The sequence below is a fragment of the Schistocerca cancellata genome, chromosome 1 (assembly GCF_023864275.1).
Source record: "Schistocerca cancellata isolate TAMUIC-IGC-003103 chromosome 1, iqSchCanc2.1, whole genome shotgun sequence".
Taxonomy (NCBI): Eukaryota; Metazoa; Arthropoda; class Insecta; order Orthoptera; family Acrididae; genus Schistocerca; species Schistocerca cancellata.
In genome coordinates this window covers 216,912,056-216,928,127 of record NC_064626.1, presented here as the reverse complement: position 1 = coordinate 216,928,127, position 16,072 = coordinate 216,912,056, and the positions used below count along the sequence as shown (strand labels likewise).

Genomic DNA, 16,072 nt, shown 5'->3' with positions numbered 1-16,072 from the left:
AGTAGGCTGTTATAGAGACGCATAGGACAGTCCATCTGTTTCAGTCTTTTGAATAGGGCAGGCACCATTAATTATGAAACGCCCTAACTATATTAATCATTATGCCTATACCACAGCTGTCGTCTGATGTGTGTACAGTATTCATTGCGTGATTTATCGCATCCTCGATGGATTCCTTTCTCCTGAAGCCGTACTATAGGAGGCTCATGCGTACTAACTATCTGTGGTCTCTCAGCCGGCAGCACAGTAGCTTTTCCTGTAGCTTGGATACAGCATTCACCAAACAAATCGGCCTGTAGCGTTTCTGTGTTCTTGTGTCTTGTCTTGCACTTTTTTTAGCATGATAATATCCGAGATTTTCCAAAAAAATGGTTCAAATGGCTCTGAGCACTATGGAACTTAACATCTTAGGTCATCAGTCCCCTAGAACTTAGAACTACTTAAACCTAACGAACCTAAGGACATCACACACATGCATGCCCGAGGCAGGATTCGAACCTGCGACCGTAACAGTCCCGCGGTTCCGGACTGTAGCGCCTAGAACCGCACGGCCACCGCGGCCGGCTCCAGATTTTCCAGATTCTGGGCGCCTGACCTACAAAAGTCATTCGTTTAATAACACTGTTATATATTCCAAAGCGATGTTAAGTGAGCGGTTATTAAGTTGGTGGCCTCGTAATGTTCCGAATGCCAGTGACTGTTAGAACTATTCAGCCCGTTTCCGTGTCTAATGACATCGAAGTCGACGGAACGTTACCCTCTAATTCATTTTGTTCAGCCATGTTCCAAAATTTAATCTGCGTTATATCAGTAACCAAACCAGAGGTAGTAGTGTCGTGTTATTGGCCGATTTGTAACTAATCATTATAAGTACTGAAAAGATTGAACGGTACAATTCGTGGTACGGGGCCTATGTGGGATGACTTCCACCGATACAAAAGCACTGCTCAGGAAATGTGAGGGAACATTCTACTTGAAAGAATGGTCTCTCGACCCGAAAATTCTGTTTATGGCTAGGCAAGGAAATAATATATACATTACAAAATTATTTAAATGCATGTTTCTATAAGAAACTTCGCTATAAAAGCTCTATTGCTTCTGGTATCAGCAGAGCTAGATGTTGAATTAACAGACAACCAAGTAAATAGCACGTAAGATAAGTTATATCACCAAATCAGGGACTAGACTAACCTATGATGAAGGGTGCTTCCTGAGCCTCTGGGCTTGGTGTGTTGGTGTGTCGACATAATATGTCTCGATTACCTTCCCTCGCTGAGCCTCACTGAGCCCTTGCAGGGCTGCAGCATTCCAAAACCTATCTAGGTGTTGTAGGCGAGTCTCGATCGCTCTACAGTCGTTCTTGGTTTCCGCACGGTCGCTTTCATCGTACACCGCTGGCCATTATAAATGCAAAGCCAATTAAGACAGCGTCCAAAAAACGTCAAACTGGCATGCTGGAATAAGCGTTTCGGCTCAACCTCACAAAGTAACGGAGTAACGCCATCAACATTCCATACGTAAGCAAAGGTTATGAAGCTTATTTGTCATTCAGAAATCGCAATTAAATCTACCTCTACATCCATACTCCGCAAGCCACCTGACGGTGTGTGGCGGAGGGTACCCTGAGCACCTCTATCGGTTCTCCCTTCTATTCCAGTCTCGTATTGTTCGTGGAAAGAAGGATTGTCTGCGTGCTTCTGTGTGAGCTCTAATCCCTCTGATTTTATCCCCATGGTCTCTTCGCGAGATATACGTAGAAGGTGAAGGTATGTTCTCGAAACTTTATCAGAAGCCCGTACCGAGCTACTGAGCGTCTCTCCTGCAGAGTGTTCCACTGGAGTTTATCTATCATCTCCGTAACGCTTTCGCGATTACTAAATGATCCTGAAACGAAGCGCGCTGCTCTCCGTTGGATCTTTTCTATCTCTCCTATCAACCCTATCTGGTACGGATCCCACACTGCTGAGCAGTATTCAAGCAGTGGGCGAACAAGCGTACTGTAACCTACTTCCTTTGTGCTCAGATTGAATTTCCTTAGGATTCTTACAATGAATCTCAGTCTGGCATCTGCTTTACCGACAATCAACTTTACATGATCATTCCATTTTAAATCACTCCTAATGCGTACTCCCAGATAATTTATGGAATTAACTGCTTCCATTTGCTGACCTGCTATTTTGTAGCTAAATGATAAGGGATCTATCTTTCTATGTATTCGCAGCACATTACACTTGTCTACATTGAGATTCAATTGCCATTCCCTGCACCTTGCGTCAATTCGCTGCAGATCTTCCTGCATTTCAGTACAATTTTCCATTGTTACAACCTCTCGATACACCACAGCATCATCTGCAAAAAGCCTCAGTGAACTTCCGATGTCATCCACCAAGTCATTTATGTATATTGTGAACAGCAACGGTCCCATGACACTCCCTTGTGGCACACCTGAAATCACACGTACTTCGGAAGACTTCTCTCCACTGAGAATGACATGCTGCGTTCTGTTATCTAGGAACTCCTCAATCCAATCACACAATTGATCTGATAGTCCATATGCTCTTACTTTGTTCATTAAACGACTGTGGGGAACTGTATCGAACGCCTTGCGGAAGTCAAGAAACACGGCATCTACCTGTGAACCCGTATTTATGGCCCTCTGAGTCTCGTGGACGAATAGCGCGAGCTGGGTTTCACACGACCGTCTTTTTCGAAACCCATGCTGATTCCTACAGAGTAGATTTCTAGTCTCCAGAAAAGTCATTATACTCGAACATAATACGTGTTCCAAAATTCTACAACTGATCGACGTTAGAGACGTCTGTAGTTCTGCACATCTGTTCGACGTCCCTTCTTGAAAACGGGGATGACCTGTGCCCTTTTCCAATCCTTTGGAACGCTACGCTCTTCTAGAGACCTACGGTACACCGCTGCAAGAAGGGGGGCAAGTTCCTTCGCGTACTCTGTGTAAAATAGAACTGGTATCCCATCAGGTCCAGCGGCCTTCCCTCTTTTGAGCGATTTTAATTGTTTCTCTATCCCTCTGTCGTCTATTTCGATATCTACCATTTTGTCATCTGTGCGACAATCTAGAGAAGGAACTACGGTGCAGTCTTCCTCTGTGAAACAGCTTTGGAAAAAGACATTTAGTTTGCGTGAAAATCGCTTTACGTCTCGTGTAAGAACGAGAAACTTCTACCAGCACGTGCTGGGATTCGGCAGCTGCAAGGTCTTGGCCAATCAAGACTACGCAGGCTGGTGGGAGCATTATGGGAGACATTCTCCTGCCCTTGCATGGGACCTGTGGTAGTAATCGAAGACATGATTACAGCTGAATCCCTTTATGTTTTATGTCTTCCCTGGTGGCGATGTCATGTTTCAAGCAGGATAACTGACTGTGTCTCGGAGCCAGAACTGTGCTGCAGTAGTTTGAGGGGCATTATACTGAACTTACGTTGACGGCGACCAAATTCGCCTGATGTAAATCCTATGGGACGCATCTGGGTCGCTATCGGGCGCCGGCACCATGTACGCAAAAAAAAAAAAAAAAAAAATGCTCAATGTGTGTGAATTCCTAATGGACCAAACTGCTGAGGTCATCGGTCCCTAGACTTACACTTACACACTACTTAAATTAAACTAGCTCATGCTAAGAACAACACACACACCCATGCTCGAGGGACGACTCGAACCTCCGGCCGGAGGGGCCGCGCAATCAGTGACATGGTGCCTCTAACCGCGTGTCCACTCCGCGCGGCCATGTACGCAAATCAGCGGCCTATTATTTACGCGAATTACTTGACCTATATGTAGACATCTAATGCCTCAGTATTCCAGAGCCTGTGTTATTCTGATGACAACGCACTGCGGAGAACACAGCCGGTACGAAACATGTCAGATGAATTCACATTGCGAATAACGACCTCCATCAGCTGTACAATGGAATGACGACAATGAAAATTTGTGCCGGATCGGTACTCGAACCCGATTTCCCGCTTATCGCGAGCTTACCATTTGGCTATCCAGGCACGACTCACGGCCAGACCTCAAACTTCCATGTGTCGTCAACCATACGTCTGCGATCTGTACTCGTACATACATTATGTGTATTACCGTACAGGTCAGACGATGCGCTCATCAGACGTTTCACTGGTTCGAGTCCTGGTTCAAATGGTTAAAATGGCTCTGAGCACTATGGGACTTAACATCTGAGGTCATCAGCCCCCTAGAACGTAGAACCACTTAAACCTAACTAATCTAAGGGCATCACCCACATCCATTCCCGAGACACGATTCGAACCTGCGACCGTAGCGGTCGCGCGGCTCCAGACTGAAGCGCCTAGAACCGCTCGGCCACTCCGGCCCGATCGATTCCTGGCCCGGCACCAATTTGCATTGTCGTCATTCCATTCTACGGCTGATGGTAGTCATTGTTCCTAATTGCGAATTCATCTGACGTCTAATGCCTCATTCCTCCACAAACCTACCAACAAACTGACGGATCCCTGGTGCGCCGAATCAGTGATGTATTTCACTCCAGGCCGGCCGCGGTGGCCAAGCGGTTCTAGGCGCTTCAGTCCGGAACCGCGCCACTGCTACGGTCGCAGGTTCGAATCCTGCCTCCGGCATGGATGTGTATGGTATCCATAGGTTAGTTAGGTTTAAGTCGTTCTAAGTTCTAGGGGACTGATGACCTCAGATGTTAAGCCCCATAGTGCTCAGAGCCATTTCATTCCAAACACTGACAAACAAGCTATTTAGGAGTTGGTTATAATGTTTTAGCTCATCAGTGTATGTCGATGCGTGAGAAACAGCGTGCTGTAGTCTAGATTCTAACCGCAGAAAAAGTACCTCCAATTGAAATCCAAAGAAGGATGCAAACTGAGTGTGGTGATGACTGATGGACTTCAGTAACGTGCGACGTTGGCTTGTTCGAACTCGTAATGAAGGAAACAGTGGTGCTACCCTCAACATGTGCGACAGAGCTCTTAGTGGTCGAACGTTTACGGCAACCAGTTGACGAACTAAACAGAGAAAATCGTCGGATAACACACACACAGGTCTGAGGTAAGTTTCGCATATCACAAGAGCGTGTACAGGCCATCAATACAGAACTGCGGTACAGAAAACTGTGTGCATAGTGATTGTCTCGAATATTGACTACTCGCCTGAGACAGACAAGACGGGACCTTTATCAACAATTTGTTTTGCATTTTGAGTGTGAGGGTTCATTGTCATTGGTAATCCTCCATACAGTGCTGACTTCGCTCCATCCGATTTTCATCCGTTTCCAAAACTTAGAGAACATTTTCCAGGACTTCACTTTGATAATGATGAAGCGGTGCAGTCAGAGGTGAGGCTGTGGTACCGTCAACGAAGTCAGACGTTCTACAGTGACGGTATAAACAAACTCCCTCTCGTCGGGAGAAACGTGTTCGTCGCCAGGTTGACTATGTCGGGAAACAGACGTATAACGTGAAGAATAAAGGTATAGAATTTAAGTGGAGTCTGGTTTATTTTAAAATCCTTAAGAGTTTTCATAGAAATAATTCGGAGGCATTAATTTTCAGCACGTCCTGCTATGAACTTCACAGAAAAAGAGTTCTAGCTGCTAGATATCATCATTATAACTTGGATAGTGATTAATGAAGTGTCACGTGTGCTTTTCAGCCCACTCAGTTCGACCAGCAGACGGCGTGGGAGTGGAACGAGGCCCGCCAGCAGTATTACCTCCACCAGTTCCACATCAAGCAGCCCGACCTCAACTACAGAAACCCCGAGGTCCTCGCCGAAATGCAGGTACCTACAATGTCTCGATCCTCACTGATCTTTTCTGTGCCAAATGTACATGCTCTTGAAACAGAGGAAACGTCTATGTAATATTATGTGAAATGTTGATCAACAGGAAACTATCGCTACTTGTCCTAAATGAGACATCAAAGGTCGGATGCTTTTCTACTTTTCAGTTAAAACACATAGATGGTGGTTGGTTCACAGTAGTGGGAAACTATTTGTAACAGTTACGGATCTCACGTAATGACGACCTTCTAAAGATGAGACTTGATGAACAGCAGAGTTTCCATGATCTACTTCTGTAAACTCCACCCAATCAAGATTGTGGTGAGAAAGGAAGATTACAACCATATTGAGATACTTACAGTTGAAACTGCCTGGCAGATTAAAACTGTGTGCCGGACCGAGACTCAAACTCGGGACCTTTGCCTTTCGCGGGCAAGTGCTCTACCATCTGAGATACCCGAGCACAACTCACGACCCGTTCTCACAGCTTCAATTCAGCCAGTACCTCGTCTCCTACCTTCCAAACTTCATAGAAGTTCTTCTGCGAACCTTGCAGAACTAGCACTCCTGGAAGAAATGAGTTCCGAGTTCGAGTCCCGGTCCGGCACACAGTTTCAATCTGCCAGGAAATTTCATATCAGCGGACACTCCGCTGCAAAGTGAAATTATCATCCTGGCACTTACAGTTGGTTGCACAGAGTGGTATTTTGGTTTTTTGTTAATAGACTTCAAGTTCCTAGCCTGTTTCCTGCGTCTAAGCTAGCAGAATTTGGAACACCTCAAATGCACAATTCGTTTTGAGGAAATATTCCGATGGTGACTTCTCTGATAAATGTGGTGATCAGTTCGATTCAATATTTCAGCCATCCAACCGTTCGCCATCTTCAGGAGAACGCTGTTGCTGCTGCTGATGATCAGTTCTCAGCGGAACTCAGCACAGCAACCTTCTCCTGAAGATGGCGGACAGTTGAATCGCCGAAATATTAAATCGAGTTGATTTTAGGATCCGGCAGCAAACCCGAAGAGACTTTCAAGACGTATTACAACCGGAAAGCCTTCTACCTCACAACGTTGGGACTTGCTTTTCAGCAAAGACTTGTCAATCCTTTCGTGCGGAATCCACAAGGGTGTTGCAGTGCAGAAGGAAAAAATGGTTAATAAAAAAATACGTGGTAGTTTACATCTGGAATGATCGAAAGTGGAAAGACCACCTAAAACTAATTGTAAGAAAAGAAGAAAAATCTTAAGAAATTGTAATTCATCCACGACAGAAGGTGCCTACTAAAACTGTGTTCCATCTATTCTTAAGTATTCTACACTCCTGGAAATGGAAAAAAGAACACATTGACACCGGTGTGTCAGACCCACCATACTTGCTCCGGACACTGCGAGAGGGCTGTACAAGCAATGATCACACGCACGGCACAGCGGACACACCAGGAACCGCGGTGTTGGCCGTCGAATGGCGCTAGCTGCGCAGCATTTGTGCACCGCCGCCGTCAGTGTCAGCCAGTTTGCCGTGGCATACGGAGCTCCATCGCAGTCTTTAACACTGGTAGCATGCCGCGACAGCGTGGACGTGAACCGTATGTGCAGTTGACGGACTCTGAGCGAGGGCGTATAGTGGGCATGCGGGAGGCCGGGTGGACGTACCGCCGAATTGCTCAACACGTGGGGCGTGAGGTCTCCACAGTACATCGATGTTGTCGCCAGTGGTCGGCGGTAGGTGCACGTGCCCGTCGACCTGGGACCGGACCGCAGCGACGCACGGATGCACGCCAAGACCGTAGGATCCTACGCAGTGCCGTAGAGGACCGCACCGCCTATTCCCAGCAAATTAGGCACACTGTTGCTCCTGGGGTATCGGCGAGGACCATTCGCAACCGTCTCCATGAAGCTGGGCTACGGTCCCGCACACCGTTAGGCCGTCTTCCGCTCACGCCCCAACATCGTGCAGCCCGCCTCCAGTGGTGTCGCGACAGGCGTGAATGGAGGGACGAATGGAGACGTGTCGTCTTCAGCGATGAGAGTCGCTTCTGCCTTGGTGCCGATGATGGTCGTATGCGTGTTTGGCGCCGTGCAGGTGAGCGCCACAATCAGGACTGCATACGACCGAGGCACACAGGGCCAACACCCGGCATCATGGTGTGGGGAGCGATCTCCTACACTGGCCGTACACCACTGGTGATCGTCGAGGGGACACTGAATAGTGCACGGTACATCCAAACCGTCATCGAACCCATCGTTCTACCATTCCTAGACCGGCAAGGGAACTTGCTGTTCCAACAGGACAATGCACGTCCGCATGTATCCCGTGCCACCCAACGTGCTCTAGAAGGTGTAAGTCAACTACCCTGGCCAGCAAGATCTCCGGATCTGTCCCCCATTGAGCATGTTTGGGACTGGATGAAGCGTCGTCTCACGCGGTCTGCACGTCCAGCACGAACGCTGGCCCAACTGAGGCGCCAGGTGGAAATGGCATGGCAAGCCGTTCCACAGGACTACATCCAGCATCTCTACGATCGTCTCCATGGGAGAATAGCAGCCTGCATTGCTGCGAAAGGTGGATATACACTGTACTAGTGCCGACATTGTGCATGCTCTGTTGCCTGTGTCTATGTGCCTGTGGTTCTGTCAGTGTGATCATGTGATGTATCTGACTCCAGGAATGTGTCAATAAAGTTTCCCCTTCCTGGGACAATGAATTCACGGTGTTCTTATTTCAATTTCCAGGAGTGTATATCAGTCTGCAATCCTCACCAAGATTAATAGAAGGAGTAGAGAAGACCAAACGAGGAGCGGTATCGTTTAGTCGGTGCGAGAGCACTACGGAGATGCTCCGCAAATTTCAGTGGCAGAACCCTACAAGAAAGACGTTGTATATGATAAGGAGCTTTACTATTAAGATTCTGAGAGTCTAAGTTGGAAGAAGAGTCGGGAAACATATTACTTCCTCCATCATACGTCTCGCGAAATGACCACTTCAGCAAAATCAGAAATGTTAGACCTCAGATGGAGTATGTGTCGTCTTTTACATGTACCATTCGCATATTGAAGAGATAAGGGGGTACGGGGACATAAATAATGGTATCAGAAGTACCCACCGCCACACGCTTATGGTGGATGGAGAACATACAGTGTCCAGTCACATTAATCTGACAGCCTGTCAAAAGTCTGAACAACGATATTTTTGTACCGCAGAACGCTGCGAGAAGGGCACGAAGGGAGTCAGTGAGACTGTGGGAGGTGGTGACGGGGATGTGGAGCCATGCCTACTACTGTGCTCTGACTAGCTGCGCTAGGTTTCTCGTTGAGGATCCACGGCGCGATCAACCAGGTCGAGGTGGGCCACATGCATTGTTAATTGGCTTTAAATCCGAGGAGTTTGGTGGCCAGAGGATTATGGTAAGCGCATCCTGGTGCTCTCTCGAACCACGCACTTACAGTGTGAGCACTGCCTCACGTTGCATTGTCCTGCTGGTAGACGACGAAGAAAACAAACTGCATGTAGGGGAGGACATGATCCCCAAGCATTGATGCACTGTTTTGTTAACACATTGAGCCTTACAGAATGACGAGATCACCCCCGGAATGCCACGAAAGTGTTCCCCAGACCATACACTCCTTCCTCCGGCATGGATCCTTCCGCCGTTCCTTGTAGGGTGTCTTTTTTAAGACGTTTCACGCCGTGCACGGAAACGGCCATCTGCCCGTGGACAGAAAACGTGATTCGTCTGGAAAGACCACCAGTCACCACTCAGTGGATATCCATTTGAGTTCGTCTCAGCATGTGAGCGTGAACTAGTCACCTGCTGCAGAGGCCCATACGCAGCAACTGCCGCTAAACGGTCATGGTTGCTAGACTTTTGGTTCATCTGGGAGCTCAGCCGCTCAACAGCTGTACGTTTATTCTCCGGTACACATCTCAGCAGCCGTCGTACACTCCTGTCTTCTACGGTGCGTGGTGCACCACAGTTTCTTTGGATCCAGTTTCAGATAGTACCACTTATAATCAGGCCGGTACGCAAAGAGCTGCAAACTTAGCTGTTTTGCAAACGCTTCTACCCTAGGCCCAAAAGTCAATGATCATGGCGTTTTGAAAGCCAGAGGAATCGCTCCGTTTCCGCATTACGACAACGATTACAATGTTGTCCAAGTCCCCTTGACACCCTTTGTGTACTCTCCACAGCTAGTACTGCTACCGGCCTATGTGAGTGGTTACTGCGCGTTAACGCTCAACATAGAAGGTGATATTAATGTGACTCGTCTGTGTATTTAGAACTAGGTTTCGTTGATATAAGGTATGAACAGCATGACAGGGTGTGTAATGCTCTTATCCAGGTGTGGTATTGCGTGCGAATTCCGTCGCCCTCCGAATCCAGTCAACCGAGGTGTGCCTTATATGCTGTAGCTCAGCTGTTCCCAGCTTTCACCTCTGTACTCTGTAGCACAATGATACATTCAGTACTACACAAAGCAGATGTTCAACATCAGCAGGGATCATTAAACCATAAAGTCGTCTCGGATCCCCGTACGAAATAAATAAAGACTAAATACGATTACATTCCCCATTTAAAACACAGTATTGATTTGCTTTCATGAAGTACAAATTATACACTAATTTGGCGCAGTGGCTAGCACACTAGACTCGTATTCGGGAGGACGATGGTTCAATCCCGCTTCCGGCCATACTCAATTAGGTTTTCAGTGATTTCCCTAAATTACTCCAGGCAAATGCCGGGATGATTCCTTTGAAAGGGCACAGCCGACGTCCTTCCCCGATCCGATAAGACCGATGACCTAGCTGTATGGTCTCCTCCCCCAAACAATCCCAACCCCCACTAGACTAATTATCTATGTTAGAGCAGCTAACTGATCCTTGATCGGGAAACACAACTGCTGACCACACACGAGCGGATTCGTGCGACGGTCCACACCTGTGCGCCATTTCAGAGGATATTTTTAAGCGAACTGGCTCGCCAGTCGCAAGCACAGCGTTATCCACTAACGTCCAGCCCCCTCCCCCCCCCCTAACCCTTTCGGACCTAGTTCCGCAAATCTGCTCGGAGTCAGGGTATCTTTGTGTGTGACGTAAATCAGTTGATTTTCCCGATTTATCCGCGGTCCCAGGACTGCTGTGCATGGTCGGCAGGTCCTAGGCTGCAGACGACAGAGTTCAGTAGCTGCAGCTGTGTCTCACTCAAAATACGTTGTACAGTGCAGTGTTTTTAAAACATTGTTTTCAGTTTTGGAGCCGATTTATATTGTCGAGCAGAAGTTATTGTGGAAGATAAGGCGAATAAAATTGCGGCTGTAGCCGGCGATTTATACGCTATGTACTCATACATTTTTTTCGAAAGACAAATCGCACAAAATAGCTGAAAAAATGGATTACCGAAAGGAAACATTGCAGCCATGTGGCTACGATTCAGAATCTCCAAGATTGCAAGAACTACCGAACAGTGAGTCAGTATAATTGCAACGAAATTTTAGATGAGTACATTTCATTTTTGTTAACACTGGATAGGTGATATCGAGCATCTGGTGCAGTAAATTGCATTTTAGTGATGAATGATGTGCTTCTATGTGTTCTGCCAGTTTGTTGTTCCCATTTTATGCGCAATATTCTTAAGCTACTGAGAGTTGTACTGTAATTTTCATTCGCTGCCTAGTGGCCATTACGCTACAGAAAGATGACACTGTAATACCTGAAGGCATTTCACCGGGACGAAGATATGCTTTCTGAACAATAGGCTTCAAAAAATGGTTCAAATGGGTCTGAGCACTATGGGACTTAACAGCTATGATCATCAGTCCCCTAGAACTTAGAACTACTTAAACCTAACTAACCTAAGGACATCACACAACACCCAGTCATCACGAGGCAGAGAAAATCCCTGACCCCGCCGGGAATCGAGCCTGGGAACCCGGGCGTGGGAAACGAGAACGCTACCGCACGACCACGAGCTGCGGACGAACAATAGGCACTCCTCTGAGAATCTTGAAGGGTTGACATGCTAGGAAAAGTGTGTCCTTGATCATTCGTAAAGAATATTAACTCGTAATACTTGTAAAATAATGGACGTAAGAGTGTAATACGTAATACAATAAGGAAGATGGTCCAACAACTTTTTATGGCTTTATACGACTCATCCTTTCGTTTTCCGCTTGCTTCAGAAGCCTCCACTTTTCTGAACTCTTTTCTATAATTTTGTAGCTTAGTTCCTATTACACTTTGATCCATAGTTGAAATATTGTCTAGAAATATTTCAACCATCTCTTCGTACGCTCTATTTTTTAAATATTTTCTTGTTCCTGTAATGTTCATGTGTCAGCTTCTAGTAATAAAGTTTTTTGCGGTGCAGTTGTTTTTTCTGTGCGGTCAGTGATCCACTCCTTCGCCACACTTACAGCAATTGGTATACAGAAGATCTGATAATACTCTAGGTCATAGAGTGTACAGAAAGCCGACTAACACAAACAGGTATTTAGATGCCACTTCGCACCACCACCCAGCCCAGAAGCAAGCAGGGCTCAACACTCTGTCTTCACGTGCCTTCCGAATCAGCGATAACGACAACCTGGAATCAGAAATGTATTTTTTAATGAGGAAAAGAAGGCAAATGGGTATGATAGTTATTCAATCGACAGGGCTTTTAGGCGGAATATTCATAACGCTAATAAGAATGACGAGGAACCGCCTTCTCACTTCGTCAGGTTACCGTTCGTTTCTGGGGACACTGACTGCATAAGCAGAATTTTAAAGGAAGATGGTATTCAGACATCTTTCTTTAGTCAAAACAAAATAAAAGATTCTTTCCGACGGAAAACGGATGCACCTGATTGCCTCCACAATGCAGGCGTCTATCAAGTGACATGTATATATAGGTGAAACGGGAAGAACAGTGAAAGAACGCATTAAGGAACACGAACGGCACATGCGGCTAAAACAAACTGCAAAATCGGCAGTAGCGGAATATCATGTGAACTGTGGCTCCGATATCGATTTTAATAACGTACGTGTACTGGCTAAGGAAACAAACATTTATAGAAGAAAGGTCCGAGAAGCAGTTGAAATTTCTAAGAATGCATCTAATTTCAATAGAGAGGACGGCTATAGGCTTCCGGCATCGTGGCTCCCCGCCATCAAGCAAGTAAATACGCGGCCGCGGTGTGTGAGCGGCATAAACAACGCGCTGTAAGTCAACAATAAAATTTTGGGTAAACATTCCCCCTCTCTTGCTCTGTCCGTTTCGAATCTAGCTAGTGACGACGACCAACCAATAGCGGTAGCAGGAATTTCAACCAATAACCCTACTTCAGAATAGTGTGGAACAGTGCCTTTCTATCCAATGACGATGGGCCGCCAATGGCATCCACAGGAGATTAGCTGACAACGCCCCTTCTTCTGCATCAGAGCGGGAATATTAGCCTATGACTATGGGACTTAACATCGGAGGTCATGAGTCCCCTAGAACTTAGAACTACTTAAACCTAACTAACCTAAGGACATCACACACATCCACGCCCGAGGCAGGATTCGAACCTGAGACCGTAGCGGTCGCACGGTTCCAGACAAGCGCCTAGAACCGCTCGGCCACACTGGCCGGCCTATGACTATGGCCCATCAATTGTAGCCATATGAATTTTAACCAATGCTATCACTTCTTCAGAACGAACGCGTGAAAACTCCCCCTTTATAAGACGACGCGACACTCGTTTCTGACAGTGTTCTAGCAGTAGTGGACACCAGAAGATCCCGAGGAAGATCCCAACAGAGGCGTCGAAACGTCGATCATTTTAGAAGAAACATGACGCGGCCTAATAACCTAGAACATTTTAACTTTCAACTTATTTTTTACCTGGAAACCGCCTGACAACTCATTGACTTACGGAACGTGACCCGTCGCTGAAATCCGCACGTCTCTGCCCATCTGTAGAGGCTGGATCTCCGGTCTCGAGGACTGCAGGCAAAGGCTGGTAGGCCGTGTCTCCATCACACACAGGGGGGCCCTACAGGTGTTAGACGATACGTCGGAAATATCCGTGGTTCGCTAAAATCCGCTCGTGTGCGGCCAGCTAATGACAGTCGAGTAAGCTAAAGGATATACAACATCTCATCTATGTTGAGCATCACTATACTCAAACCTGTCTGGTACGTCCGCCGCTCGTGACAGTCCAGCAATGTGTTTTCCGATCTCTCTGGACAGGCCCACACATCCTGTGTTTGGGTCAGACAATCAGGAGTCGCTACATCCCGCTGAGCTACTTAAGCGTTTGAAATTATTTTTATACTGCTACTTGGTGAGCGTAGTAATACTGCCAGACGACATGATGGCTGACAAATTCATTATCGTAGATAGAACACGAAATCAAATGACGGGCTGTTAACTGTCAGTTTCATATTCCAGCCGTTTCCACGGTTTTGTGCCGACAAGCAGGACCGAGCGAAGTGGCTGAGTGGTCAGTGAATTGGACTCCTATTCGGGAGGATGACGGTCCACATCCACGTCCGGCTATACAGGTTTAGATTTTCCACGATTTCCCTAAATCGCTCCAGGCAAATGCCGAGATGGTTCCTTTGAAAAGGCCATGACGGATTTACTTCTCTATCCTTGAAACATTACGAGTTTGTGCTCTGTCTCCAACGACAATGCTGTGGTTGGGACGTTAAAATCTAATCTTCCTTCCCACAAGATAGGGTATTTCTTTGGCCGCTGTTGTGGAGGGCACTGGGGCATATCATTGGCCTCCACGGTGCCATTTGGCTGTTAGAATTTCTAGTAGCTGCCTGCAATCAGCAGATTCAGTAAGGGCTACTGTCACCGCACTCACACCAGGTTGCAGACCGTTTTCTACTGACCTCCTCACTCTCTTCCATTTGAACATTCTCACAGCACCCGGAATTACACTGGCTATCTCCGGTTCCGTTGCTCCGATTCATTGCAAGATGTAGAAATCGAAACTGGCAGAACTACTCCCATCTTCAGAAAAGATAGCACAACACCTTGAACGACTAGAGATAGGACATTCATATTAGCATGATATGTACATTAGTACGTTCTGCAGAAATTATTAGTATTTCAGTCACCTTTTGCCTACTAGACACAGGGTCCACCATGGGCCTGATAATTTCTTCCGTGCATGAGGGCATCGACGCGTAAAAGGCGCGAATGTGTCCTGTGTTATAGACATCGATGCTGCATTCACCTTGTTCCAAAATTCATCCGTGGAGGTTGGTGTTATGTCACAGCGCTGCACCCGTCGTTTCACCAATCCCACACATTTTAGACTGGCGAAATGTCTGGAGACCTGGCGGGCCAGAGCAAAATGCTGACATCCCGTGACACCAAAAAGGCACACGTTCGTGCAGCAGCATGTGGTCCTGCGTTGTGTTGCTGAAAAATGGCGTTTGGGGTATTGTGCAGAAGGGTTATGAGTACGGGTCGCAGGACCTGATTCACGTAGGTCACAGTGTCCTGCACACGCACCGGCTGTGATTTGTGGTTGTACCCAACAGCACCCTACACCTTAAGGCCTGGAGCTGGCGCTGTTAGACTTGTGCGGATGCAATGACTGTGTTGTCGCTTTCCCTGTCTGCAGCGACCAAAATGTGGCCATTATTTTCAAAATAATAGAATCTGGATTCATCCGAAAACACTATGTCGCGAATGGGTCGCGGATGTGAGTAGAAATGCATAAGATTGCGTAACATGAACATGTAGGAAAGCAACCTAACGTCAGCCAGGGCGCTGGGAAGCAGGAGAGGTTGCGTTTCTGTGGCAAGGGAACCTGGAGCTACATGACCAGCTACGACAGAATGTTCTGGAAGGACGAAAGGACACGGGAGACGCGCGTGATCGCGGGGGATTGCATCAGACGAGCCTATATAAGCAGGGCCGCTGGTGCTGCTGGGAGATTCCTTCGACAGTTGCCTCAGACGCTGGACCTGAGTTACTCTGCCCTCGGGACGGGACTTAGCTCCCCGTGGCTCTTAGCTGCACAGGGCACATGCAGGATTACCCAACTTACATTCAATGTGTTGGTGCCTCTTAGGGTTCGACAGTGGTCTTATCCTACCTCGTGTTTCATCTCAGATATTTCATCAGAAGTATACGTTCCTTATTCTACTGAGTTCCCTTATCTGCAAAGAATTTCCAGCTTGTTTTCCAGCACCAGGACATGGAGTTGGACGAACCTCAATAGTGGAGTTAGCGTCTAGCTCCCACCCAGATAAGCTCGCAGGAAAGTACAGACGCGACAACTATATGACGCC

General features: G+C 47.1%; 1 protein-coding gene across 1 annotated transcript in view; it reads left to right on the top strand.

Moving 5' to 3' along the window:
• LOC126169316 (maltase 2-like) overlaps positions 1-16,072 on the top strand; it is a 73,119-nt gene that overhangs the window by 26,511 nt on the left and 30,536 nt on the right. The window contains exon 4 of the mRNA XM_049920632.1: positions 5,668-5,796. Within this exon, the coding sequence (XP_049776589.1) occupies positions 5,668-5,796 (129 nt within the window). The remainder of the gene's footprint in view (positions 1-5,667; positions 5,797-16,072) is intronic.